This window comes from Erythrolamprus reginae, chromosome 9 (genome assembly GCF_031021105.1).
Source record: "Erythrolamprus reginae isolate rEryReg1 chromosome 9, rEryReg1.hap1, whole genome shotgun sequence".
In the NCBI taxonomy this organism is placed as follows: Eukaryota; Metazoa; Chordata; class Lepidosauria; order Squamata; family Dipsadidae; genus Erythrolamprus; species Erythrolamprus reginae.
The window spans coordinates 22,479,440-22,506,043 of record NC_091958.1 but is presented as its reverse complement, the minus strand read 5'-3'; the positions used below and the strand labels follow the sequence as shown (position 1 = coordinate 22,506,043).

The 26,604-nt window shown below is 42.2% G+C and overlaps 1 protein-coding gene across 3 annotated transcripts in view; it reads right to left on the bottom strand.

Moving 5' to 3' along the window:
* PLCG2 (phospholipase C gamma 2) overlaps positions 1 to 26,604 on the bottom strand; it is a 142,983-nt gene that overhangs the window by 17,301 nt on the left and 99,078 nt on the right. For all 3 annotated transcript variants that reach the window (XM_070760457.1, XM_070760456.1, XM_070760459.1), the window contains 12 exons: positions 25,027 to 25,146; positions 21,087 to 21,267; positions 19,426 to 19,494; positions 19,156 to 19,265; positions 18,141 to 18,237; positions 17,163 to 17,229; positions 14,088 to 14,245; positions 11,486 to 11,588; positions 9,681 to 9,890; positions 7,455 to 7,600; positions 5,912 to 6,026; positions 3,817 to 3,981 (listed from right to left, as the gene is read on the bottom strand). In XM_070760457.1, coding sequence (XP_070616558.1) covers positions 3,817 to 3,981; positions 5,912 to 6,026; positions 7,455 to 7,600; positions 9,681 to 9,890; positions 11,486 to 11,588; positions 14,088 to 14,245; positions 17,163 to 17,229; positions 18,141 to 18,237; positions 19,156 to 19,265; positions 19,426 to 19,494; positions 21,087 to 21,267; positions 25,027 to 25,146 — 1,541 coding nt within the window. The remainder of the gene's footprint in view (positions 1 to 3,816; positions 3,982 to 5,911; positions 6,027 to 7,454; positions 7,601 to 9,680; positions 9,891 to 11,485; positions 11,589 to 14,087; positions 14,246 to 17,162; positions 17,230 to 18,140; positions 18,238 to 19,155; positions 19,266 to 19,425; positions 19,495 to 21,086; positions 21,268 to 25,026; positions 25,147 to 26,604) is intronic.

Genomic DNA, 26,604 nt, shown 5'->3' with positions numbered 1-26,604 from the left:
GTGGGAGCTGGAACCAGGCACTAGGCTGAGGTAGTGGGAGCTCAAGCCTTTGTGTTGCCTCAGCAGGTTGATATGCTTGTCTCTCAGGGGATAGTTCTGCACTGTGCCCTGACATCATTGATCCCCTCGGTCCTGGGGAGCCCAGGGGTGGCCATTGTGCTGGGCCTTGAAAGGCAGCTGCGCTCTGGACTGGAGGCGAAGGAATCAGCGATGCCTGCCTTTGGGCGGCCTCTAGCTGCGCCTCTAATGCCTTTATCTTCTTCTCTGCCTCTTTAAGGGTAGAAGAGGACTTCTCCTTAGAGCGAGAGGGATGTGACTTGGCACTTGATTTTGGTGCCTCATCCCTCCCAGACAGGGCCTCAGCCGGGGCAACAGATGCCTGTTCAGCCATCTCGGTACTCACAAATTGTTGTAGAAAACTGCAACGCTGTTAGAACGAGTGTAGCTTGAATGCCTGGAGCCGGTAAAAAAACCCTCTGCCGTTTATGGGTGAGAAGAAAAGCAGTCTCACCAAGATGGCGCTGCCGTTTGTCGTGGGCGTGGCCAGGCTTCCGGATCTGGCAAAATGGCGGGTGCATGATTTTGGCGCCCAAATATGGCGGCCGCATCAGTTTGGCGCCCAAAAATGGCGGGCGCAACCGCTGCGTTCCCTCCGAGCTCCCCTGAGAGCGGGCTACAGCCTTGACTCTCCTGCGGGGGCTTCTCGGCTCTCGCTCCTCATTGCCTGCTGCGTTTTCCTCCGACGCCTCTGCTGCTATCAGCTGGGCGTTGGGCTCCCGCTGGGCGTGCCGCCGTCGAATCGGCGGCTTTTTGGCGATCCGAGCAGAAGAAAAAGTCAGCGCTGTCGGCTTCTCGGCTTGCCGCTCTCGGCGGTCCTTTAAAGCTGCCGATTCTCCCGGGAACGAACTCAAGGTTTTTTTCTTACCCTGGGGAGGAGGAGGAGGAGAGGGGGGGGGTTGCCTCTGGGGCTGCTGTACCTTCGCCCCTCTAGACTTCCTAAGGTCTGGCCATGGAGGCTAGGGACCTTAAGTCTACTTACAGCTCCATATCCATTCACTAGGCATAAGAAGGGGGTCTGGCCACGGAGGTCAGGGACCCAGCCTAGGGGAGCTATACCTCTGGGCTATGCCCACGGGGGGCAAAAAGCCTTAGGAGGTATTGGGTGCAGGTTTTGCCCACGGGGGGTATCAACCTGAGGTCCTCTGTCTTCTGTCCTCTTCAGATTCCTGTAGAAAGGAGAGAAAGACAAGGAAAAACAGATAATTCATTAGTAAAACTTTATTAAAACATTCATTAACCTAACAAAGGTAGAGAGAACAAAACTCTAGTCCCTATCACTACGACTGAGTTTTTAAAACTGAGCTACAAGGGAGGGTCTACAGCAGTGATCCCCAACGTTTTTTCCACCAGGGACCAGTTTCAGCAAGACAATTTTTCTATGGCCCGGTGGGGGCGGAAAGGGGTGTGGTTGGGGGCAGGATTAAGCATGGGGGTGCTGGTCCTCCCCGCCTCTCTTTCCCGCCATTGCCCTGTGGCCGGCAGAACCTGCGGCCCAAGCCCTCTTGCCCGGCAAGAGGTGAAGCGCTGGAGGGAGGGGGTCAGGCCGGCCCTCCTGCCTCCCCCCCAGCCGAAAACACAAAGGCGTGCCGCAGCAGAAGCCAAAAGAGGCTTGAACCTCCCGGTCCTTCCCGCCCCTCTATCCCATCCATCACCCTGTGGCTGGCAGAACCTGCCTCCCAAGGCCTCTTGCCTGGCGGGAGGCGAAGCACTGGAGGGAGGGGGCAGCGGCAGGAAGGCCGGCAGCTGCTGACTCTGCGGCCCGGTGCAACATGCCCTGCGGCCCGGTACTGGTCCGCGGCCCGGTGGTTGGGGACCCCTGGTCTACAGGGTGGAGCTAATTAATATTCTAATTTAACTCAGTCCCTAACCAATCAGGCTGAAGTATCACCCACGTTGGACTCTCCGCAGCAGTGCATTGGAGAAAAACCATGGTATAGGGAAAAAACCCACAAAGTATTTTTTAATTAATATTTTTGAAAAACCGTGGTCTAGCCGTTTCGCGAAGTTTGAACCCGCGAAAATCGAGGGACCACTGTACAACAAAAGGAGAAAAGAAATAAAGGAAAGATAGAAAGAAAAGAAAAAATAGATGGACATATGAATAATTCACACTTACGGATAGCGCAAGTGCTCGGAAAGATCGCCATTTTAGACAACACAATTTTTTTTCTTCATATATACAAATTAATTACCTTATCTTGCCTTGTTGGATTTATCATTGGAAATTTTCTGCTTCTAATGATTGGACTGGAGTATTTTCAGCCTAAGGCTGTTACAGGTTTATGGGAGAGTTCTTCTCCAGACTGGAGAGTAAAAGGAACATTGGGGGCAAAATTGAAGCTAGTAAAGGGACTCAGACATATTCCCTGGCTGTGTTGCCTTTGTGCCAAGCCCCGGGTCATCACAGTTGTATGTCTAGTTGTAAACTAGATATATCCAGTTACAAGAGTGCTTACTCCACGGATTAAAGAGAGTTAGGAAAGTGTTTGAGATGTCACCAGTGAAACTTGAAGATCAAAGGTTGTGATGTAATCCCATTGTCACTCCAACCACCAGAGATAAGAGAGCGAGCTCATTCTCTCTCTCTGCATCGATCAAACATGTTATAGAAATCCAAAGATCAATATCATACAGGTAGCCTTCAAACATCTGGCCACAATTGAGCCCAACATTTCTGTTGCTAAGCGAGAAGGTTGTTAATTGACTTTTGCCCCACTTTACGACTCTGTCTTGCCACCCTGAAGTTAGCAACATTTACTTACTCACTGACTGTATTTTTCGGAGTATAAGACGCAGCCTTTTCCTCTCTTAAAGAGGCTGACAATTTGGGTGCATCTTATACTCTGAATGTAGCTTTCCCCCCCCCCAGCCTTAACTAGATGCTAACGATCTCCCCAGCTCTTACCTCGTTTCTCTCTGTGAAGAATATTTTCCAAGCCCTAAGTCTTTGCAGGGTTTTTTTCCCATTGGTCTAAGTTGCTCCAAATGTTTCTTTCCAGCCCTAACCAGGTGCTAACAATGTTCCCAGCTCTTACTGGCTTGCAAGCTCTTTCATTGTTACTCTCTGCAAAGAAGGTTTTCCAAGCCCTAAGTCTTTGCAGGGGTTTTTTTCCATTGCTCTACTTGCTCCGAATGTTTCTTTCCAGGTGCTAATGATGTTCCCAGCTCTTACTGGCTTGCAAGCTCTTTTATTGTTACTCTCTCCAAATAAAGTTTTTTTTAAAGCCCTAACCAGGGGATAAAATAATGTGCTGAAGCTGACCAGACTAAGGGCGCCAGTCAGATGAATACCTGGTAAGCAGATTCTTTTCCTTATTTTCCTCCCCAAAAACTAAGGAGCATCTTATACGCCGAAAAAATACGGTATATATTTAATTTGATTTGTATGCCACTCAACTCCCTAGGGACTCTGGGCAGCTCACGACCATTAACTTGTCAGAAGGTCACAAAAGGGGATTGCATGACCCCATGGACACTGCAACCGTCAAAAAATAGGAGCTGGTTGCCAAGCATGTGAATTTTGATCACTTGACCATGTGTCAAAGTTCCAGGTAACATCCAAACTAAATCAGAATTTATCACCAACTTCTGCACAAGCTTGACACAATGGGGAAGTTGCAACAGGGTGACAAATGGCCACCAGTCACTTTTTCCATCAGTGTTGTCACCTCAAATGGTCACTAAATGTTAGGCCCCAAGTCGAGGACTGCCCGTATGCAAAGTTCCATGTTTGATCCAGTTATATTTGATATCTACCTGATTTGACTCCTTTGATTGGAAACGTCGCGTGCGCTAAGAAGTTGAGGTCACTGAACATGTCTTCTTCGTAGACAACGAAGCGCAGAAATGCTATGGTAGGGTCGTGAATTTCAAATTTCACTTGCTCCTGAAGCGTCCAAACTGGATTGAGGCCATTGTCATCTGTAACAAAATGAACTTTTTGTTATATCTTCTAGTCCACACTCTGGCTTGAAAATCTGAATAGCAAACTCAAGCACTGAGGTTCGGCCATGCACTAGCACTTAAGATTTATATACCGCTTTACAGCTCTCTCTAGACCAGGGGGAAGCAAAGTTGGCTCTTCAATGACATGTGGACTTCAACTCCCAAAATTCCTGAGCCAGCATGATTGGGGCTCAGGAATTCTGGGAGTTGAAGTCCACATGTCATAGAAGACCCAACGGTTTACAGAGTCAGCCTCTTGCCCCCAACAATCTGGTCCATCATTTTAGCGACCTCGGAAGGATGGAAGGCTGAGTCAACCTTGAGCCTAGTGAAATTTAAACTGCCAAACTGCAGGCAACCGGCAGTCATCAGAAGTAGCCTGCAGTACTGAACACTAACTATTGCACCATGGCTGCCCATACTGATCTTTCAAGAGTCTCAAGTGTCTCTTATTTTTATAAAAACGATGCACGGTTTTGTGGCACTTTATAGGTTACCCCAATTTATTATGGCATAGGCTTGTGTAGCCCCAGATACATTGAATAATCTGGAGAAATGGAAATTCTTTCTTTTGCTCACAACAAAAAGATGGAAAGAGTAAGAAAGCATCATCTATAGACCACTATTTCTAAACTTTGGCAGTCTTCAGTTCAATCCCCACAATTCTCAGCAGGGGCCATGCTAGCTGGGGAATTCTGGGAGTAAGAATTATTTATTATTTATTTATTTATTTGATTTTTATGCCGCCCTTCTCCTTAGACTCAGGGCGGCTTACAACATGTTAGCAATAGGACTTTTTAACAGAGCCAGCCTATTGCCCCCATAATTTGGGTCCTCATTTTACCCACCTCGGAAGGATGGAAGGCTGAGTCAACCTTGAGCCGGTGATGAGATTTGAACCACTGACCTTCAGATCTACAGTCAGCTTCAGTGGCCTGCAGTACAGCACTCTACCTGCTGCACCACCCCGGCTCTATTACCCAAGTCTTAAAAGTTGCCAGGGTTGGACACCGTCTGATTTAGCAACAGCAATAGCACTTAGACTTACCATATTTTTCAGACTATAAAACTACCTTCCACTGCCTCCCAGCAATTCGCCTCCTTGTAGCAAATAGCAAACAGCACAGTCAACTCCAGCACAGCCTGATGTAGCACAAGCAGCTGATCAGCCATTGTTTCTGCCTCCTGGAATACCACCTATCAGCTGTTCCAGCCTGCAGGGATCGCCACCACCCATTGCCGCTGTCATCGCTCATTGCCGCTGTCACCGCCCCATTTTCAGCCTCTGCACGTGCCATTCTGGGCCTCTACATGCCCCATTTTCAGTCTCCAAAAGTCCCAATTCCAGGCAGCAGCGATAGGGAGCAGAAAAAGGTGGTGACAGTGATCCACCCAGCCTGGAACAGCTGATAGGCAGTATTCCAGTAGGCAGATATAACTTCTAATCAGTTGCTCGTGCTAAATCAGGCTGTGTTGAAGCTGACCAGGCTGTCTGCTGTTTGCTGCAATGAGGCAAATTGCTGGGAGGCAGAGGCCAAAGGGGGGGGCGTTGGGTGGACAGGGGCTTCAGCAACATTCACTGTATAAAACATAGAAACATTTCCACCCATTGTGGAGGGGAAGAAGTGCGTCTTATACACCGAAAAATACGGAATATACAACTTCACAGTGCTTTACAGCCTTCCCTAAGCAGTTTACAAAAGTCAGCATATTGCCCCCAATAATTTGGGTCCTCATTTTACTCACTTTGGAAGGATGGAAGGCAGAGTCAACCTTGAGACTGGTGAGATTCGAACTGCCGAACTGCAGGCAGCCAGCCGTCAGCAGAATTAGAATTTACACCATGTAAGTCCTCTCCCGATTAAAAGGTGAACCCAATTTTTAAAGAGCAGCCAACAGTACTTACTCACAACAGTTGTCTTGAACTTATTGTTGTCATATTCGGCCCCACAGATCTCCACCTCTACAAAGGGGCATGCGATGCTTCTGCCAGACTTGGGGAGATGTCGGGCAGCAATGACCTGTTTCAAGGCAGCGTATAATATTCAAATGATTCCAAATAATACTGAATTACTGTTCCACGTATCCGAAAGCTGTTTCTCAAACCAAATCATAATTTATCAGCTCCCTCCTCCAATTATATAAGGCACAACTAGTTCAACAAAGATTCAATCATATTCATTGGTTCCCATTTAGCTACACACTGAAGCTGCTTGGGCTTTGTTAAAGTCAGATTTTTGTAATAATTTTGATTGTATTAATCCCACTGAACGTAAATTTAATAATAATAATTTATTAGATTTGTATGCCGTCCCTCTCCGTGGACTCGGAGCGGCTCACAACAAAATAACACAGTATAACAAATCTAATATTAAAAAACATTTAAAACCCAACATTAAATCCATGCAATACAATCATTCCATGCATAAACTATATATGCCTGGGGGTATCTTAGTTCCTCCATGCCTAGCGACATAGGTGAGTCTTTAGCAATTTACAAAAGGTAAGGAGGGTAGGGGCAGTTCTAATCTCTGGGAGGGAGTTGATTTCAAAGGGCTGGGGCCGCCACAGAGAAGGCTCTCCACCTGGGGCCCGCCAATCGACATTGTTTAGTTGATGGGACCCAAAGAAGGCCAACTCTGTGGGACCTAATTGGTCCCTGGGATTTGTGCGGCAGAAGACGGTTCCGCAGGTATAATAATACATTATTATAATACACGTTATTACTACCACCCTATAGCAGGCAGGGTAATAACTGTGGGGTCCTTGGTACTCTCTGAGTTTGGTAGTTTTCTTGCAGGCATTTCATTACCAAACTAGGTAATATCATCAGTGCTAGAAGAAAGTTGTGTTTGCCTGGTTTGCCCCAATTAAGTCAGACATACAATCAAAAACAACAAACAACAGTCTAATCAAGGAACTACCAAGAAGAAAACCCCACCAAGTGTGACAGGGAAAGCCACTGATATATCAAATGACAGCAAACCCCACTCTCTTCTGATGAAATTACCTAGTTGGGTAATGAAACGTTAAGCAAGAAAAACACTAACGGAGAGTACCAGGGACCCACAATTCAAATCTGAAGCTACATATGTTACATTCTCTTCTAAGGGTAAGAATTAGTCAAGAAATCTAAGCACAGGAAACTTACTTATGGCAAATTATAACACAGTTTTAGTAGTTGGAACAATAGCAGAATCTAATGAGGTTGATATTTTTTTTAAAGGCCAACTTTGGTTTAGCCAATATATAACTAGAAAGGTGGCAATCACCTTGATGGCTGACATTTCTGCAGTTTTGTGGAAAGTGTGGTGCTTTGATGACAGAGGCCCAATAAGTACAGTTTCATAATTTTTTCACCCATATGTTAATATTAATATTTGTTGCTTTCTTGCGCAGGGCAGAAAAAAACCCAGGAGCCCCAACGTCATGGGAGGAACAACATTTACCCTCACGGTCAAAATCATCTGCAGCTTCTTCTTGCATTCAATAGTCATGGGGTCGTAGGCCTCGTTTCTCATGCTTTCCGGCTGCAGCACGAAGCCGGTCCAACCATTCAGGGAGAACAAAGCTTGATTCATCTGCATGTATTTATCTGATGAGAATATTTGGAAGGGAGGAAAGGGTGGGGGGAGAGAACATTAGCCGGATGGTTACCTGGTTAACCAAGGAAAAGGACTGGCGAAAAGCAAAATATTCTAAATAATAATATGGGCTGGAGCTTTTCTATATTACCCTAGGGCGAAAATGAGCAATGTGGAAGAATTGGGCAGGATTGGGCAGCAAAGAAGTCAAACAATCAAATTAATATTGCTTCTTCATTGCTTATTTGACCCCTATGACAATCATTAAGTGTTGAATCACATGATTCTTGACAAATGTATATTTTATTTTATGTACGTTGAGAGCATATGCACCAAGACAAATTCCTTGTGTGTCCAATCACACTTGGCCAATAAAAATTCTATTCTATTCTATTCTAAATAAACATACATACATAAAGAGGGAGGGAGGGAGGGAGGAAGGAAGGAAGGAAGGAAGGAAGGAAGGAAGGAAGGAAGGAAGGAAGGAAGGAAGGAAGGAAGGAAGGAAGGAAGGGAAGACAATGGGATAATTTCCTAGACGATGCAGCGATCATCCTTCTCAATAGAAATGAAAGAACTATAATAGGCAGCTAGTCCTCAACAAAGAGGACTGAAACTTCAATCTCAAATGACACGGTGGTTAAAACATAGAAAGAATGGTTTCTGGAATTTGGTATGTCTGGTCTGAGGAAAAGACTAAAGGACTAAGGGAGACATGATAGCTGTGTTCCAGAAGAGGGAGTCAAACTATTCTCCAAAGCACCTGAGGGTAGAACAAGAAGCAATGGGTGGAAATTAATCAAGGAAAGAAGCAAGCAACTTAGAACTAAGGGGAAATTTTGTCAGAGTGTGCACAGCGAGACTATTATTTTGAGACAACCCAGGAGCAAAATACAGGACACAGAGGTTTGTCTTGCAAACAGAGATTTATATACATGACTTCTACATATATACATACACCTGGTAAGGACATACCAAGCAAGCAAGCCAACTTCAACTCTACACCGAGAACTACAATGCAGATAGAACACGACACAGCCTCTCATGGCCTCCCTGATATAGACAGCTTCTTAAAGAGGCAGTAACCCTCTTGACTCATCCTCATTGCATCAGCAGTGATAGATAGATAGATAGATAGATAGATAGATAGATAGAGCCAGACAGACAGACAGACAGACAGACAGACAGACAGACACATACTTACAAACAAACAAATATAAAAACAATTACTGCTAGTAACTGAGAACTGTCAGGTTTGAATTCATCTGGGGATAAAACTTAAGATACTGCACTCTTAAAACATTCAATGGAATCATTTCAGAAGGTTGTGTCTTCAGTAGCTTCAGTTTTCCCTTAGACCAGGGGTCTCAAACTCACGGTCCGCAGGCCAACTGTGGCCCTCAGGACAATAGTGTGCAGCCCCCTCCTCAATATCAAAGTTTAATGTTAGTGCGGCCCAAGTTTGATACGAATGGCACTTTTCAGTGTTGTGTGTGGAGCTGAATGTGGTTTCTTCAGTCTTCTATATCTGCTGTACTATTATTATTATTATTATTATTTTCTTTTTCATTTTATTTATTACTGACTTATTTATTTTTTACTTATGAATTTGTTAATTTATTTTTATTTATTTTTAACACAAAATAAGATGAAAAAATAAAGACATTTGATAACATTGGAATGTTTTTGTAAAAGCTTTTCTTGTGGAAAACCTGATGTGGCCCAGCCTCACCCAGACTCTACCTCCAGCGGCCCCCGGGTAAATTGAGTTTGGGACCCCTGCCTTAGAGCTTCAGGTGGAGGATAATTTTTTCGGTTTCCGCAAGGCATTAAAGACATTCCTCTTTGATTCGGCAGATTAAAACATCCTTGTTCTGGGGATCAGCAAGAGGGGAGGACATTGGAGAGGATGGGAAGGTTTTTTAAACAAGTTTTGTGGTTTTATTAGATGTATTCTAATTAAGTGTGTGTATTGCCTACTGTCTGCCTTTGTTAGTTGTATATGGCTTGCTGTTATGCCCTTTGTTAAAAGGGCATTATAAATAAGCGTTTATTATTATTATTAATGAGAACTTTGCCTTTCGGTTTTACCTGGTGTCTGGAAATTAAGAGCCACCATCTGCACCCCACAAAACCAGAAGCGAAAAGGATCATAATTTGAGGAATCCACTCTTTGTCCTTTGGGGTAAATTCGAGTCAGTCCTTTCTGATTGTACTTCAGGAGGTCAAGGGGTTTCTGCTTGACAATGCTTTCTGCTTTGGTTTCCACAAAAGAGCGAATTTCTCTGAAACTGGGATTGTCTGCAAAAAGAAGGTGTGGGGAGAAGCAATTTCAGACATATATAGTTACAATAACCTACGACAGAGCTGCAATAAGAGAGTCTGTTTGTCTCAATGGTTAAAGCACCATGATAGAAAATAGTAGTGCTACTTTAGCCATGAAAGTTAGGTGGGTGGACTTTGAGTCAATCACCAGGAGACTGTGAGTTCTAATCCTGCTTGAAAGCCAAGTGAGTGGCTTTGGACCAGCCTCCATCTACAGTTTAACAGTTATTAAAGTCTTCAACTATTGGTAGAGGATTCTCCCAATGGAACCTGACAGACTCCCAAAAATGTGCTTAGAAGAACAGATGGGCACACCCAAACCCACTATATGGGTCAACCAACTTTCTCAAACCACCCTATATTTCAGTTTCTCAATGCAACACCTGCTTTCAGGCCAAGGCAATATTTAAACAAAGAGTTTTAGATGTTAATGCACAAACTGATATTGAGGTACTTTCTAAGTGCAGGTCACTGAAATGGTTAGCCAAGAACAAAACAGCCTTTCAACTATAAAAATACCTGACAATGGGTCTGACCCAATACCATAGAACAGCACTCACTAGAGCAAGATTTGAGCAGTTAGATTCTATGGTCAAATATGGACGATTCCACCAAGTACCATATTTTGAGAGAACATGCATTTGCGGTGCACCAGAAATAGAAGACATTGCACATGTGCTACTCAATTGTAAACTATACTCCTCAGTAAGACCTCAGTATTTACAGCCCCTACTTGACAAACTCATACACTAGGACTGTAATAAACAATTATCATATTTTCTTCAGGGTACAAATATACCGGTATATGTAGTTTCTAGAACCGCTAAGTTTATAGTCAGGGCTGTTCAGATGAAAATACGTTTTATAGAACATATTGGGGTGGCATGCAAAGGAGATGAACTCACTTAATAATATTTTATATCAGTATCTTATATTTGTTTAATATAATCCTTTGCACGAGTTATATTCTCATGTTTTACTACTCAATTTTAGCATATTATACTACATTTTAACTTATTATTTATTCAAATTCCCTCTATTTTAGCCAATTTTATTGTATTTTAACCAGTCACAGTTTTATGACGACCGATGGGGTCCTTTTCCTCTCTTTGATATGGTCGATTGACTAATCAAATAAAGTTGATATTGATATTGATTGGCTTTGGACCAGCCCTTCACTCTCAGCTCAATTCACCCCATAGGTTGTTGTGGGGAAAACAGGAGAAGGATTGTGAATTAAGATACGCTTGCTGCCTTTAGTTAAATTAAATTGTAACACGAATATGCTGGTGGCAGAAGTTTGCAAAGTAGATCGTCGTACATGGAGGCGGAAAAGATAAGAGTGAATGACTTCCAATGGCTCATGCAGTAATTTCCACCTATATCTCACTTCAAATAGAAAGAAATTGTCCCATCCAAAACCCTTATGTTGCAGATCTCCCAGGTTTGCAATATTGGAAAATATGCAAATATCAAACAACTTGATTTGAAGATACACCTCTCTCCTCTCTGAAAACAACAAATATTCTTTTGGATTTAGCAAGCCAACTGTTGGGTTGAAAATGGTTTACCGAGGTTGTCTTTGGTTTTGCTCGTTGGTACGCAATAGATCACCAAGTCAGATAACTCTATGGCAATTAACTGCTTCTTTTCCAAATATCCTTTTAAATTTTCCTGTTTTAAAATGTAATTAGAAAAGCAAAGTTTAGAGAATATACATTAGATCATGGCAGTTATCCAACAGGAAAAGAAACATCACAAAATCCCTCAGTGGACGTCAACTTTAGGCTGGCTTGTAAACAAATCCTGTTGCAAGAAGATCTGCAAATATTTTAGCTACCACTCCAACTATGAAATCTCACTGAACTTTCTACCTTCCTAAAAAAGGAGAGAACAGCTCCCTTTCAATCATGTCAAAACATAAAAGTGTTCATAATATTTGATTTCCAGGTAACCTAATTAGTCAACTGTCAGAAATGCCATGCTACCTTTTTGTGATGAGAATAACATTTGGGAGTAAAAGCTAATTTGGAATAATAAAGTAATTGAAGCACAATTATCTGATGTTGAACCATACACAGAATATCCTTGACTTATAGCCTTTCATTTAATTATCATTCAGAGCCATGGTGGCGCAGTGGTTAGAGTGCAGTACTGCAGGCTATTTCTGCTGACTGCCAGCTGCCTGAAATTTGGCAGTTCAAATCTCACCAAGCTCAAGACTGACTAAGCCTCCCATCCTTCTCAGGTGGGTGAAATGAGGACCTGGATTGTTGGGGGCAATAGGCTGGCTCTGTAAACTGCTTTAGAGAGGGATGTAACAGATTGGGGAGTGGTATATAAGTCTAAATGCTGTTGCCCTTCCTTCTATCGACCATCCATCCATCCATCCATGGTGTGCTGTGGTTAAGAATGTATTGCAGGTTAACTCTGCTCACTGCCAAGAGCTCGATCCTGACTTGGCTCAAGGTTGACTCAGCCTTCCATCCTTCCGAGGTGGGTAAAATGAGGACCCAGATTGTTGGGGGCAATAGCCTAACTGTGTAAACCACTTAGAGAGGGCTGGGAAGCACTGCGAAGCAGGGCTATTGCTATTACTATTCAAACTTGCATGAAAAAAGTGACTTGCAGCCAGTCCTCACATTTAAAACCACTGCAGCATCCCCAAATTCAGGCACTCGGCAGCCAAATGTATTTGTGATGGTTGTATGATCCCGGGGTTGGAGGGGGAGGCGGTCGTGATAGTCTTTTGCAACCTTCTCAGCTTGCTTCGAAGCCGGATTTCTTTAAAATGAACTGTATGATTCATTTAATCTGCAACAATTTGCTTATTGACTGTGTACTAGCAAGTACTAGAAAGTTGTACTAGCAATAGCAATAGCATTTAGACTTATATACTGATTCACAGTGCTTTATAGCCCTCTCTAAGCGATTTACAGAGAGTCAGCATATTGCCCCCAACAATCTGGGTCCCCATTTTACCAACCTTGGAAGGATGGAAGGCTGAGTCAACCTTGAGCCTACTGAGATTCGATCTGCCAAACTGCTGGCAGCCGGTGATGTTGCCAACCGGTGATCAGCAGAAGTAGCTTGCAGTACTGCACTCTAATCACTGCACCTCTGAGGCTCTTGGTAAAATGGGGCATGAGTTAAATTTAATGACTGTCTGGTTTAACCACAAAAAATCCAGTCCAAATTGTGGTCATAAGTCTAAGATTACTTTACTTCCAAGGAAAATAATATTCACAGGAGAATCTCTATTCGGATTTTCGGTTACCAGCATTAACTGGTTGGAAAACTGGTCTTTTCAACCCCTGCCAAAAGACTATTTATTCATTTTATTTTATTAATTTAATTTATATGCCAACTTCCAGAAAATTCTGGCCTGCTTACAACAAAAATTAACATTTACCAGGGTCACCCAGAAAATGATGCACCACGTTTTTTTTCTAAGCCTACAGTAATGGTACGAATGCGAAACTTTAGGTATACATTATTTGAATTGTCAGGGGTGCGTGTGTAAATTTTGCATTTCTTCAGACAGATAGCATAGCTGCAGCAGTGTTTCAAAAGTTCGTCTGTAAATGAGTTACGTTACAAGCTGCATGTCGTCATTGAATTTCTCACTGCGGAGAAAGAAACTGTTGGAAACATTCACAAACGTTTGTGTACAGTTTATGGAGAATCTGCAGTCGACAGAAGTACGGTTAGGCCATTAGAAGACAGTGCACAGTGCAGAAATGGCTTTGTGACCAGAACAAGGAGTGGTACCGACAGGGCATACACGCCTTTTGTGTCTCGCTGGAGTAAAGCCATACAGCGGGACGGAGATTACGGGATAAAATAGGGAGTGTAGAAGAAACATCATTCTTTCTTGTGTGTAAGTTTCACTGTGTTCAATAAATAATTATTGAAGGGGGGGGAAATGTGGTGCATTACTTTCTCGTAAAGAGGCAATTTAAAAACAATTTAAAACCCGCTAATAAAATCATACCTATCTATTGTGGCTGGATCTAAAAGCTGTGTCAGTTGATCAACGCTTGGGCAATTATTTTATTGGGTGGTTTTCTGTTTTTGACAAAACGTATGAATAAAAACTATCCTAAACTAATAAAACCTGAAGACTAAACCGAATGGCTGAGCAGTGCTTTGGGCAGGGACCAGAGCTCCTACCTCTTCGACAGTTCTCCAGGTGATTTCTCTGATGCTCTGAAACCACTCAAACCATTCTTCTACTTTGTCGGTGGCGAACTCAACGGGAGGGTCTTCGGGGTTCTTGGGCTCCAGGACAAAGACAAAGCTCTTCCTGTGGTTTCCTTGAGGCATTTTCACTGTTGGAAATGACAAAAATGAGGAATTTGCTCCATATTCCACTAGCTTAGGAGCAAAGGTCAACGAAGCAGTGAAAGTGATGTGCCGGTGCCTGGAGGCTATTGGGGCCAGGATGGGTGTCAACAAACTCAAACTCAACCCAGACAAGACGGAGTGGCTGTGGGTCTTGCCTCCCAAGAAGGACAATTCCATCTGTCCATCCATTACCCTGGGGGGAGAACTATTAACCCCCTCAGAGAGGGTCTGCAACTTGGGCGTCCTCCTCGATCCACAGCTGACATTGGAACATCATCTTTCGGCTGTGGCGAGGGGGGCGTTTGCCCAGGTTCGCCTGGTGCACCAGTTGCGGCCCTATTTGGACAGGGAATCATTGCTCAGTCACTCATGCCCTCATCACCTCGAGGTTCGATTACTGCAACGCTCTCTACATGGGGCTACCTTTGAAAAGTGTTCGGAAACTTCAGATCATGCAGAATGCGGCCGCGAGAGCTATCGTGGGGCTTCCTAGATTCGCCCACGTTTCTGCAACACTCCACGGCCTGCACTGGCTGCTGATTGGTTTCCGGTCACAACTCAAAGTGTTGGTAATGACCTTTAAAGCCCTACATGGCATTGGGCCAAAATACATCTGGAACCACCTTCTGCCGCACGAATCCCAGCGGCCAATAAGGTCCCACAGAGTTGGCCTTCTCTGGGTCCCGTCGACCAAACTATGTCGTTTGGCAGGCCCCATGGGAAGAGCTTTCTCTGTGGCGGCCCCGGCCCTCTGGAATCAACTCCCCCCAGAGATTAGAATGGCCCCCACCCTCCTTGTCTTTCGCAAATTACTCAAGACCCACCTTTGTCGCCAGGCATGGGGGAGTTAGGATATTCCTTCCCCATGGCCATTACAAGTTATGTATGGTATGTTTGTGTGTATGTTTGGTTTTCATAATAAGGATTTTTAGTTGTTTTATTAAATTGGATTGTTACATGTTGTTTTTTATCATTGTTGTTAGCCGCCCCGAGTCTGCGGAGAGGGGCGGCATACAAATCCAATAAATAAATAAAATAAATAAAGGTGGCTCTTCTATGACTTGTGGACTTCAACTCCCAGAATTCCTGAGCCAATCATCTTATAATTTGGTATGAATTAGATGCAAAATCCAGATGACAAAATGAGCCTTTTTACTGGTGGAGGTCATACACATACACACACATACACACACGCCTAAAATAAAATTGTATTGTTTTCGGAATTATGAGTAAGAATGAAAAATAGTGGTGGTTTAGATTTTAAAGTTGAATATACAATATCAATCTGCTAAGGTAGATGTTTATTATTTTAATTTGGGGGGGGGGGATGGAAGACAGTCTAGGAAAGGTATTAGAAGGTGGAAGGGGAAGTAGAAAGGGAGGAAGAGGAGGAAAGAGAGGTCAAGGAGGAGTGAAGGGAAAGCAGGTAGGAGGAGGAAAGAGTCAGAAGAAGGAGGGAGAGTCCAGGAAAGAATAATTAAAGGGACAGACTGGTGTTGGTTAAAGAGGGGGGAAATTAATTAAACAAGATATTTTGGCTTATAAAACAATGGATAAAAATTTGGAAATATGCGCATGAAATATTGAAAGGTATATACATGTTAAATTTGTACACGAATGTGAAGAAAAATTAAAAAAATTGGACAAAGGAATTCTGGGAGTTGTAGTCCACATGTCATAGAAGAGTCAACTTTGCCTATCCCTGTTCTAGCTGGAGTGTTCTACAAGGCCTCCAGGGCCTAATTTATTAGGCCATGAAATGCCAACTGTATCTTGTCTATGGTGCCTTCAAAGGTTGCTTCATTTGGGGGGGGGGGATTTATTAGCTTTGGAAGCGTTGTTCACCCTCTGGAACTGCAAACACGGGAAGGAAAAGCTGTAACACTGAGTCTATGGAGAGGGGCGGCATACAAATCTAATAAATTATTATTATTATTATTATTATTATTATTATTATTATTATTATTAAACACATCAAAGATCTATGCAGATGTGGAGTATATGGAGAATATAGAATAACAAAGTTGGAAGGAACTTTGAAGGTCTTCTACTCCAACCTCCAGCTCGAGCGGGAAACATCAATGATGGTGGACCAACGGCAAAGGTGCCACCAGCCATATTGGAGGGTATGCGAGGCAACGCCCTGTCAACTCCAATGCACACACATGTGCTGGCCAGCTAATTTCCGGCATTGGGGAAGGCTGTTTCGCCCTCCGAAGGCTTCATGAAACTTCCCTGAAGCCTCCGGAGTGCGAAAAACAGCACAACGGGCAAACCGGAAGTCCGTTTTCCCGAACTTCCAGTTTGCCTTTCACTGTCCCAGGCTTCAGTGAGGCCTGTGCAAATGCACGGGGGTGGGAGGATTGTGCGCATGCACAGAGGCAGCATGCGGTGTGCGCATACATTGGGGGGAAGGGAATGGGTGTGGGCATGTGTCTGGGCACACAAATCCAAAAAGGTTTGTCATCAAATAAAGATTTGCCATCAAATGGTCTATGAGTCTTTGGAGAGGGGCAGCATACAAATCTAATAAGTAATAAAAATAATCAAATAAATATAATATAAATCCAATAAATAAATAAATCCAACCAATCTATAAATGACTCACTGCTGTATAGCTATCCAATTTCTTCTTTAAAACCTCCAGTGACGGAACACCACAACTTGGAGGTAAGTCATTCCACTGATTAGAAATTTCTCTTTGGTTCTAGGTTGGATCTCTCTTTCATAAGCTAGTTAGAAAATAATCAATGGTACTGCCCTTATGAATAAGATGATGGAGGAGGAGGAGGAGGAGGATCCTACGGTGTTCTGTTAGAAGTACATTTTTTTTCTTCCATGACATCTACATTAATTCTAATTTAACGAGCAAAAAAAAAATGAAGCCCAGCATCTACATACCCACTGTATATAAATTGAGATCCAGAATGCCTCGACATAGTGACCCTAAAGGATTGTCCTCAAAGATCTGGAAAAGAAAGATTTGTATTTCATTATATAAGGTTTAAAAAAATTCATTTCAGAAATGGGAGTACAATAAAACAAATTTGCACGCATTAAATTTCAAAAAGCAATATTTTAGAATAAGAAACTGTCACCATGAAATTTAATCACTGAGAAATTAATAACAATGATTTTAACCAAGACTTTGAAGAAAGATTAGTAACGTGTTTTTTGTTTTGTTTTTTATTAACAAGACAGTTGTAAAAGGAAATATTTTAGATGGACATTCATATTTTTCAAGAACTTTAATCTTAAAAGATAATTTAAAAATTAAAAAGCACAAATTAAAAAAGAAAAATCTTGTACTTATTAATAATGCCTGGTTTTCCTATTATACATTTATTCTTAATAACATACAAATTGATATTAAAACAGTTCCTAATATATGCAGTTTTTCTGTTACTGGATAACATTAGCAAAGCAGAACAAAGAAAGAAATCTCTTTACTGCCACTTTACCCACCAACCTGTAACTTTTTCATTCTAGTGATTCTGATTGTATAATCAAAGTGCTACAGCTATAACTTTCTAGTTACTCAAATATTGATTGGTGTTAAGGTTTTGCAGGTTTTTAAACAGCAAAATTTTTTATTGCTTTTCTTGTTCTATGAATGGACATTATTCCCTGGTTTTGGCATACAGAGTTTATATGTCAATATTCGTATTTAACAGACAATAGAGCATAGAGAGGCATAGAGAGATTATTTTCACATAGAAAAACATTAAGAAACATAGACAAATATCTTAATTTGTCCATATGCGGAACACAGTTTTGAAAGTTATTTTTCAGGTCCATGTGCTGATAAATACTTTTAATGGATTTGAGGAACTTCAGGAATACATTTAACACGTGGGTCAGAACAAAAATTTTCCCCACCTGATTCTCAAGCTCTTCCATGCTCTCAGATGACATGTCTTCAACATAATTGGACGGAAAGTAATGCTGGACCTTATATCCATAATCACCTTTCCACCTAGTAACAAGGAGAAAGAACTAAGGAGTGGGATTTGAATAATAAAAGTAAAAATTATAATTATAAATCAAATGATAGTGGTTTTCCAGCATTAATAGTATTAATGTGGTTGCTGTCTGAGTGGGTATGACTGGTTCTTTTTTTTTTAATAAATTGGGGATTATAGATTGTATAATTACTTTTAAATTAACTGGATTTAACTATCATTGTATTGTTTTCTTTTTTATATGTTGTAAACTGCCCCAAGTCCTCGAAGAAGGGCGGCATATAAATCCAATTAATAAACAAATAAAATAATAAATTTGAGAGGTTGCCACAAAGAAGAGGGGGTCAAAATATTCCCCAAATATTAATAATAGTAATAATATTATCCCACAAGATCTTCACAGTCTCAGAGGTTACTGAAAATGAGACAGTGAAGATCTTGTGGGACTTTCGAATGCAGACAGATCATCATTTGGAACACAACACACCAGATATCACGGTTGTAAAGGGCTGAAGAGTACAGTTTATTGATATTGCTGTACCAGGAGATGCCAATGTCGAAGAAAAAGAACTGGGAAAAATTATGAAATATCACAACCTGGCCATTGAGACTACACGGCTATTGATGAAACGTGTAACAGTGATACCCATTGTCATCAGGGCACTTGGTACCAAGAATTTCACAAAACACATCAAGAAATTGCAGCTTCCTGCAATAACACCAGCAGAACTGCAAAAAACATGCGCTACTCATCTTACATTTTAAGAAGATACTTGGTTGATACATAGGATACTGTATCAGCAACCTGTATCAATCATTAGTACTAGTCAGTGATATTTGTGATGTCTTTTAAAATGTCCAGTTGACTGAATTTCATGTTTAATGAATAAAAGAAATCAATGTCATCATCATCATCTTCATCATTATCTTACCAGCCACCACTTTCTTTGGAGACATTATGAATTAAGGCTCCCCGACAGAATGTCAGTTCATCATCTCTCTTTGCTTGATAGTCGTATAAGGCTTTAACCGTTCTCTGGGGCTTTGAGAAAAAAGCAATGGAAAAACATTTCAGAGCCACAAGTCAGCTAAATTTTGGGAAATGGTATGAATTGGGTTGACATTTGAATGGAAAAAGGATAGATGACGCGTAATTAGTTCCCCATTCTTTCTTTGCTAAGATCAAGATGAATATAACTCACCACAGAAGGTGTTATCTCGGTGGGTTCCACGTACATCTTGACTTCATATAAAGAGCTAGGATCTTTCTCCTAAATTGAAAATCAAAATGAAATGAATTGCTACGGTATACAGCCACTGAATACCAAAAAATCTACTTCTGAGATTCTCCCGACCCCAAAAAGTCCAGCGTTACTTTAGCAAAATTTTCAGGGGATCTTTTTCGATATTTGAGCAAGTTAGAAAAGGGAAGCTTTCGTAATGACTGATAATTTCATTGTGTTTAAGATCTAGGTCTCTTTTCTTCTTAGTCTTCTGCGCAGAAAAAATACTATTCACAGACATAATGTCTAAATTGCCACTGATCCATAATGGGATTATGGGTCCTGATTGTGTTGTTAGATGGCAGCTGCAATGGTATGTAACACAAGAGAATTTTAACAATTCAAGGTAGAATCATTCAATCATTCTCACACATTTATTTTCTCATACAACCAGATTTTTATTTTTATTTTTTTGCTGTGGCTTCTTTTTATCTGGTTGGGATATAAGATGATTGAGTCTCTTAATCAGAGTCTGAGGTTGACTGTATTGAAATCTCAATTTTTCAATCTTGTACTCTCAAAGTAAGTGAATACATGATTTTAAGGACTGTTCTAAAGTGATGAATTGTATCTAAAGAATTCTGTGTGTTTACGTCGGCTTTAAGGGATTGCTGCCTTATATTAAAAAGACCAACAATTTAACTACTTGCATGATCATCTTGGCTACATGTCATTCTATAAATATGCTATGCTCTTAAAAACTATTATCGATCTTACAATAATTATTTGGGCATTCTTCATTTAACTTTATTTACAATACAATGAAAAGATGATATCCTTAATTAGAGAGATTAATTTAGGAGGGTAGGAAGGTAGAAAGAAATCATTATGTCTCTTTGGTACATAACTAGTAAGTTGAATTTTTATTCCTAGCAGGATAAAAATTGGTTCCTGCAGTGCTTTAATACTGATATTTTTGGAGGGCATCAAATTTTTCACTACCAACGTATTTGGTGGCTCTATGCATTTCATCAATTAATAAAGTGCAAAGGATTTGCCAGAGCATGCTTAGTTTAGTAATTAAGGTATCTGGCTAGAAACCAGGAAACCCTGAATTCTAGTCCTGCTTTGGGGACGAAGCCAGCTGGGAGACCTTGGGAGACCTATCTGCTGGCTCGCAAATCGGGACCCTAACTCAGCTCCAGGGTGCATGTATGTGCCCTCCAGCTTATGCAGAGGCTCTGGGAGGGCAATTTCAGCCTCCAGGGTGGCGAGGGGGATCCTTTTCACCCTCCCCAAGCTTCCAAAAATCTCTGGAGCCTGGGGATGGTGAAAAACGGGTCTACTGGGCCCACTGAAAGTCGGGAAGTGGGGGGGGGGAGACGCAAAGGCATATGCAGGGGGTTAGGGTGAATGGGGGGCTTTGAATTATGGATGTAAGCATGCATCCACGAGTGATAGCATGCGCGCGCACTATTTTGGCAACCCAAGGGAAAAAAGGTTCTACATGTTTGTCTCCTTGATTGGTTTCCCTCCGTTGCTTCTTCTCCAACAGTTCTTAAAAGTTACAGTAGACCCATGCTAAGCTTCCATAAGTGGGTGGGGTTTTTTTTGCACCCTCCTTAAAAAGTGGGACCTACCATGCTGTAACGCTCCAGAAGTTCCTCGGTCACCGGATATCGCAGCTTCATCTTCCTGTACAGGGGGTGCTTCTCATAGTAGTTCACCAGTTCCACCAGACTCTCAAAATAAGCAGAGGTTCCCAAGACAAAGAGACGCCCTTCTTGTTTAATCCGACAGTGCTTCACTTTCCCCTCCGCTCTGCAGAAAAAACAAGAATGGCCTTTTTTGTTGTTGTTGAAAATTTTTTATTGGTTTTCAAATGTATTTTAAAACAGACAAATAAAAAGCAACAAAAAACCAAAAAACCCCAAAAACAGCAATAAAAAAAGTTATATCAGCAATCTTCTATGAGCAGGAACTTCCAGATTAATCTATTTATTTATTTAATTTATACCCCGCCCTTTATTATTTTTACAAGTAACTCAAGTTGGAGAAGATCCAACAAGTCTTCCTCTTCCCATTTTCCCTACAACAATTCTGGGTTGTGCTGAGAGAGGGGGAGGGGGGAAACTGGCTCAAAGTCGCCCAGCTGATTTTCATGGTTAAGGCAGGACTAGAACTCACAGTCTCCTAGTGATTAGCCCAAAGTCAACCGACAGACTTTCTCAGCTAGATAAATACTTTATTGTCATTGTCAATACAACGAATTGTCATTGACAACAAAAGTCACGTGATGGCCAGAGACCAGTCCCACCACACATAACAATCAGAAAAAAATAATTTTTTAAAAATGCCCTACCCACCACAAATTCCCCACCAGAACCACCCAAACATCTACACCGCAGCTAATATTGTCCAACAACTCACTGACCCTTTAGTTTGTTGTTAAGTGCAAGTATAGCTCTGGGATAAAAACTATTCAGGAAATGTGTGGTCCGAGTTTTAGTTGTTCTGTATCTCCCGCCAAAAGGCAACAGTTCAAAAAGATTGTAAGGAGGATGAGAAGAGTCTCTGAGAATGTTGTGCAACTTCCTAGAACAGCGAGAACTCAATGATATTCTGGGCAGTTTTAATAATTCTCTGTAGAGCCTTTTTATTTGCTGTAGAGCTGCTCCCATGCCATGCAAGAATGCTGTAGGTCTCAATGGTGCTGCGATAGAAGGACAGCAGTAGACGCTGAGATAAATTTAAGGCAGGACTTGAACTCACAGTCTCCTGCTTTCTAGCCTGGTGCCTTAACCACTAGACCAAACTGGCTTTCTGTTTTAGCTGAGCCTTTGCAAACCAGAGATTACTGTTTATGGATGACTCCATCTCCTCGCATCTACAGGAGAAGAGGCATGCAATATTTACAAAGGAAGTATTAGAGGACCTGTTGACCCTTTGAGGTAGACCAGACAAGTAGCACAACCATGAGTACTGACAGTATCCTTATTGTAAGGTTATGTTAACGGAATCCTGAAACACCTTCTCTTTACTGTCCAGAAAGGAAACAGAAGTCCCCTCTGAGAAATCCTATGTCCTTTTTCCTTCCTAGGCTGAGACACCATTTGTGTGACAGTTCTTTAGGTTAAGACTCTTCCTCCATCCCCAAAGGTCGTTCTCACAGATCTTCTTGTCCGAAAATGTTTGCATTCTCCTGGCTGTACATTCAGCCCCCCCAGACCTTTCCTACCACACTAGATAATAGGATTCATCCCTCTTCTTTTCCTACTGGCAGCTGGGACTACCTGGGTAATGGGTAATAATCAGCCATATTTCTCAGGTTCCATCTTAACAGATTTGGACTGAACTAGATGAAACCAGAGGTACTTGAGCCATGGTGGCGCAGTGGTTAGAATGCAGTATTGCAGGCTGACTCTGCCAACTGTTAGCAGTTCGATCTTGACCAGCTCAAAGTTGACTCAGCCTTCCATCCCTCTGAGGTTGGTAAAATGTGTCAGAAATAGAGATTAATTACAGTCCATGTGGACCATAATAAATCATTTCCGGAGGCGATGGAGTGAGAGAAAAGCATTTGTATTCAAACAAGGTTTCTTTTTATTATAAAATTATAAAAAAATAAAATATGCCATAAGAGGCAAATAAAATAGATCTTCACATGATGGCAGCTAACAAAGAACTAACAATATAAAATGGAGAATCTGAGGAGGACGGATGTGATGCATAAATGACGTGGCAGGATTTTAAATCATAATAGGAGGAGCTAATAAAACACACACACAGTTAACTATTTAATTACTGAATAACTCTGAATGTCTCTAAATGTCTCTGGGGCTGTCAATATTCAGCGTGAAAAAATGAAGATTCAGATTGTTGGGGGCAATAGGCTGACTTTGTAAACCACTTAGAGAGGGCTGTAAAGCACCGTGAAATGGTATTTAAGTTTAACTGTTTAACTGTTATTGCTGTTATTGCTATCTTCCTTCCTTCCCTCCCTCCTTCCTTCTTTCCTTCCCTTCCCCCCCTCCCATCCATCCATCCATGATGCACAGTAGTCAGACGGCAATGTTGCAGGCTGACTTTGTCCACTGTTAGAAGTTCAATTCTGACTGGCTAGGGGTTGACTCAGCCTTCCATCCTTCCAAGGTGAGTAAAATGAGGACCTGTATTGTTGGGGGGCAATAGGCTAAGTCTCTAAACTGCTTAGAGAGAGGGCTGTAAAGCACTGTGAAGCAGTATATAAGTCTAAGTGTTTTTGCTAATACAGTGATCCCTCGAGTTTCGCGATCTCGATCTTCGCGAAACGCTATATCGCGATTTTCCCCACCCGATGATGTCACTCTCTTCCTTCCTTTCTCATCTTTCTTTCTCTCTCTCTTTATCTTGCTTCTTCCTCTCTCACACTCTCTTCCTCCCTCTCTCATCTCTTTCTTTCCTTCTCTCTCATTCTCTATCTCTCCCCCTCTTGCTGGCGGGCGGGCGGGCGAGCGGGGGCATCAGCGAGGAGCCGGGGTTTCCCCTTTGTGTGGGCGGCGGGGAAACCCCGATCTTCGTCTGCTCGAAGCAGACGAAGATCTGGGTTTCCCCACCGCCCACACAAAGGGGAAAGCCCGATTCGGCTCCTCGCTGCTGCTGCGGCCGCCCAGCATCTGATCTGCTCGGCGGCAGCAGCGAGGAGCCGAATCGAGGTTTCCCCGCCGCCCACGCAAAGGGGAAAGCCCGATTCGGCTCCTCGCTGCTGCCGCCGAGCAGATCAGCTGCTGGGCGGCCGCAGCAGCAGCGAGCAGACGAAGATCCAGGTTTCCCCGCCGCCCACGCAAACTCCACCATCTGCGCATGCGCGGCCATGGAAAAAGGGCGCACATGCGCAGATGGTGTTTTTACTTCCGCAACCCTACATCGCGAAAAATCGATTATCGCGAGGGGTCTTGGAACGGAACCCTCGCGATAATCGAGGGATCACTGTACTAGTGCTATTGCTCTTCCTTCCTTTTCCTTTCTTCCTTCCTTCCTTCTCTTCTTCCTTCCTTCTCTTCTTCCTTCCCTCCTTCCATCCATCCATGACTTGCAGTGGTTAGAATGCATTATTGCAGGCTAAGCCTGCCCATAAGGCAGAAGTTCCATCCTGACCAGCTCAAGGTTGACTCAGCCTTCTGAGCTGGATAAAATGGCAACCCGGATTGTTAGAGGCAATAGAGAGAGAGAGTTGTAAAGCACTGTGAAGCGGTATATAAGTCTAAGTGCTACTGCTATTGCTACTTTCATTTTTAGAGAAGAGAGAATCTGCTAAGTGTAACCTGAGACTTACCCATCTCTGCAACTTTGAGGGCTGATTAAAGACGTTCAAGAACCCATGAAACTCAAGAACCCATGAAACATGATGCTATTATTGTAATCTGATTAATCCAATGAAGTCAAGAAGGCTTTTTCGAAGCGTATGCAGCAATAGATGATTTAGTGCTTTAGATACCCCAAGATTCTTCATTGTCTGGGGTTTTTTTTCCCTTCCTTGAAGTCAACCACAAGTCCCCTCCAAAAAATTACCTAATCATTATCCCGTGTGTCTTATCTTACCTGAAAGTTATGGCATAGGAATCCCGTTCATCTCTCTTCCTTATCAGGAAGGCTCCATCCCTTGGAATCCGCATCAACATGTCTTCTGCTTCTCCGCGACTCAGGTTGCTGTAATACCAACTAACAAGAGAAAAAAAGATGATTGCAGTTTCAAAAAAACTTAATCCCATGGGAGTGGGGGGACGCAGTGGGGGTAGTAAGTTTATGCACTATTTATTGAATGCTTAATAGTTTTTTTTAAATTGTCTTTCCTTCTCTAGTACCTTAGTATGATCCTTAATTACTTTTAGAATAGGAAATAAATAGTAAGTTTTTAACCCATAAACACTTTAATCATTTTAATCATTATCTAGAACTGAACTTTTATAGCAATTAAAGAAAATTGATGTACTTGCCTAATCTGTTATCCTACTGAACCTTCTGGGTTCAGTACAAAAGCTTAAAATGTTACTGTGCACCCTCAACAAACAATGCTGTCTATCATTTGTACTTTTTATGGCTCTTCAAAGAATGCGACTTAATCGACTGAGTCCAAGCACCTATCTGAAAACTTATCTTGATCGGTAAGCCACTCCCACCCAGTCACATGACCTCTAAGCCACCACCAGTCGTATGATTGTCAAGCCACTCCCACCTGGTCACATGGCCGGCAAGCCATGCCCACAGTATGTCATTAAAAGTTTTGGCAGCCCATCACTGCCCATGAAGATGTTGTTTCAGACCCCAGAGACTGAAAGGATAACAGGATTCCTTCTTTCTGCAATCAAGAAGTTATTCTTGAATGCTGATACTGTTGGGTTTTTCCCTTCCTGATATCTAAATCCAATCCTTTAGATCGGGGTCTCCACCCTTGGCCACTTTTAAGACGTGTGGGCTTCCGCTCCCAGAATTCCTCGGCCAGCAAAGCTCCAATTGAGATAAAGTGTGTGCTTATAAATATTCCTCTGAAAGACTGTTTGATAAGCCTTGTGAACCGTGAATGAACAGAATTCACAGTTGTGAAAATAAAAGAGGTTTGATGGCAGGAGTCCCCAAATTTGGCAACTTGTGGACTTCAACTCCCAGAATTCTCCAGAATGGAAATGCTTTTTCCCATGTTTTCCGTACAGTAAATTTATTTATTTATTTATTATTTATTTATTTTGTCCAATACACAACAATACACAATGAAGGTTATAGAGGTTATATTCGAGTAAAATATATTAGAGAAAGAATAGAAGTGAAAATTTAGGAATGCAATATATCAATTAGAGAATAGAAGGATATTATGAGAGTAGTATAAGAAGATTAGAATAGAAGAATAGTAGATATGAGATATAGGAGAGACAATAGGACAGGGGACAGGAGGCACGCTAGTGCACTTATGCACTTATGGATAATTAAACCAAAGATTAAAAGCTGTGTGTAAATTTTGTGCCTCAGAATTAGGTGGTGTTTTCCCCTGCTCAAATAAATGAGAAGCAACAAACTCTGACTTAAAAGTTCCTTTACAGATCATGTCTTATTTGGTTTGAATAAACCATGATCTTGGCTTCATGAAAATCAGGGCTCCCCAAACTTAGCAACTTTCAGACTTCA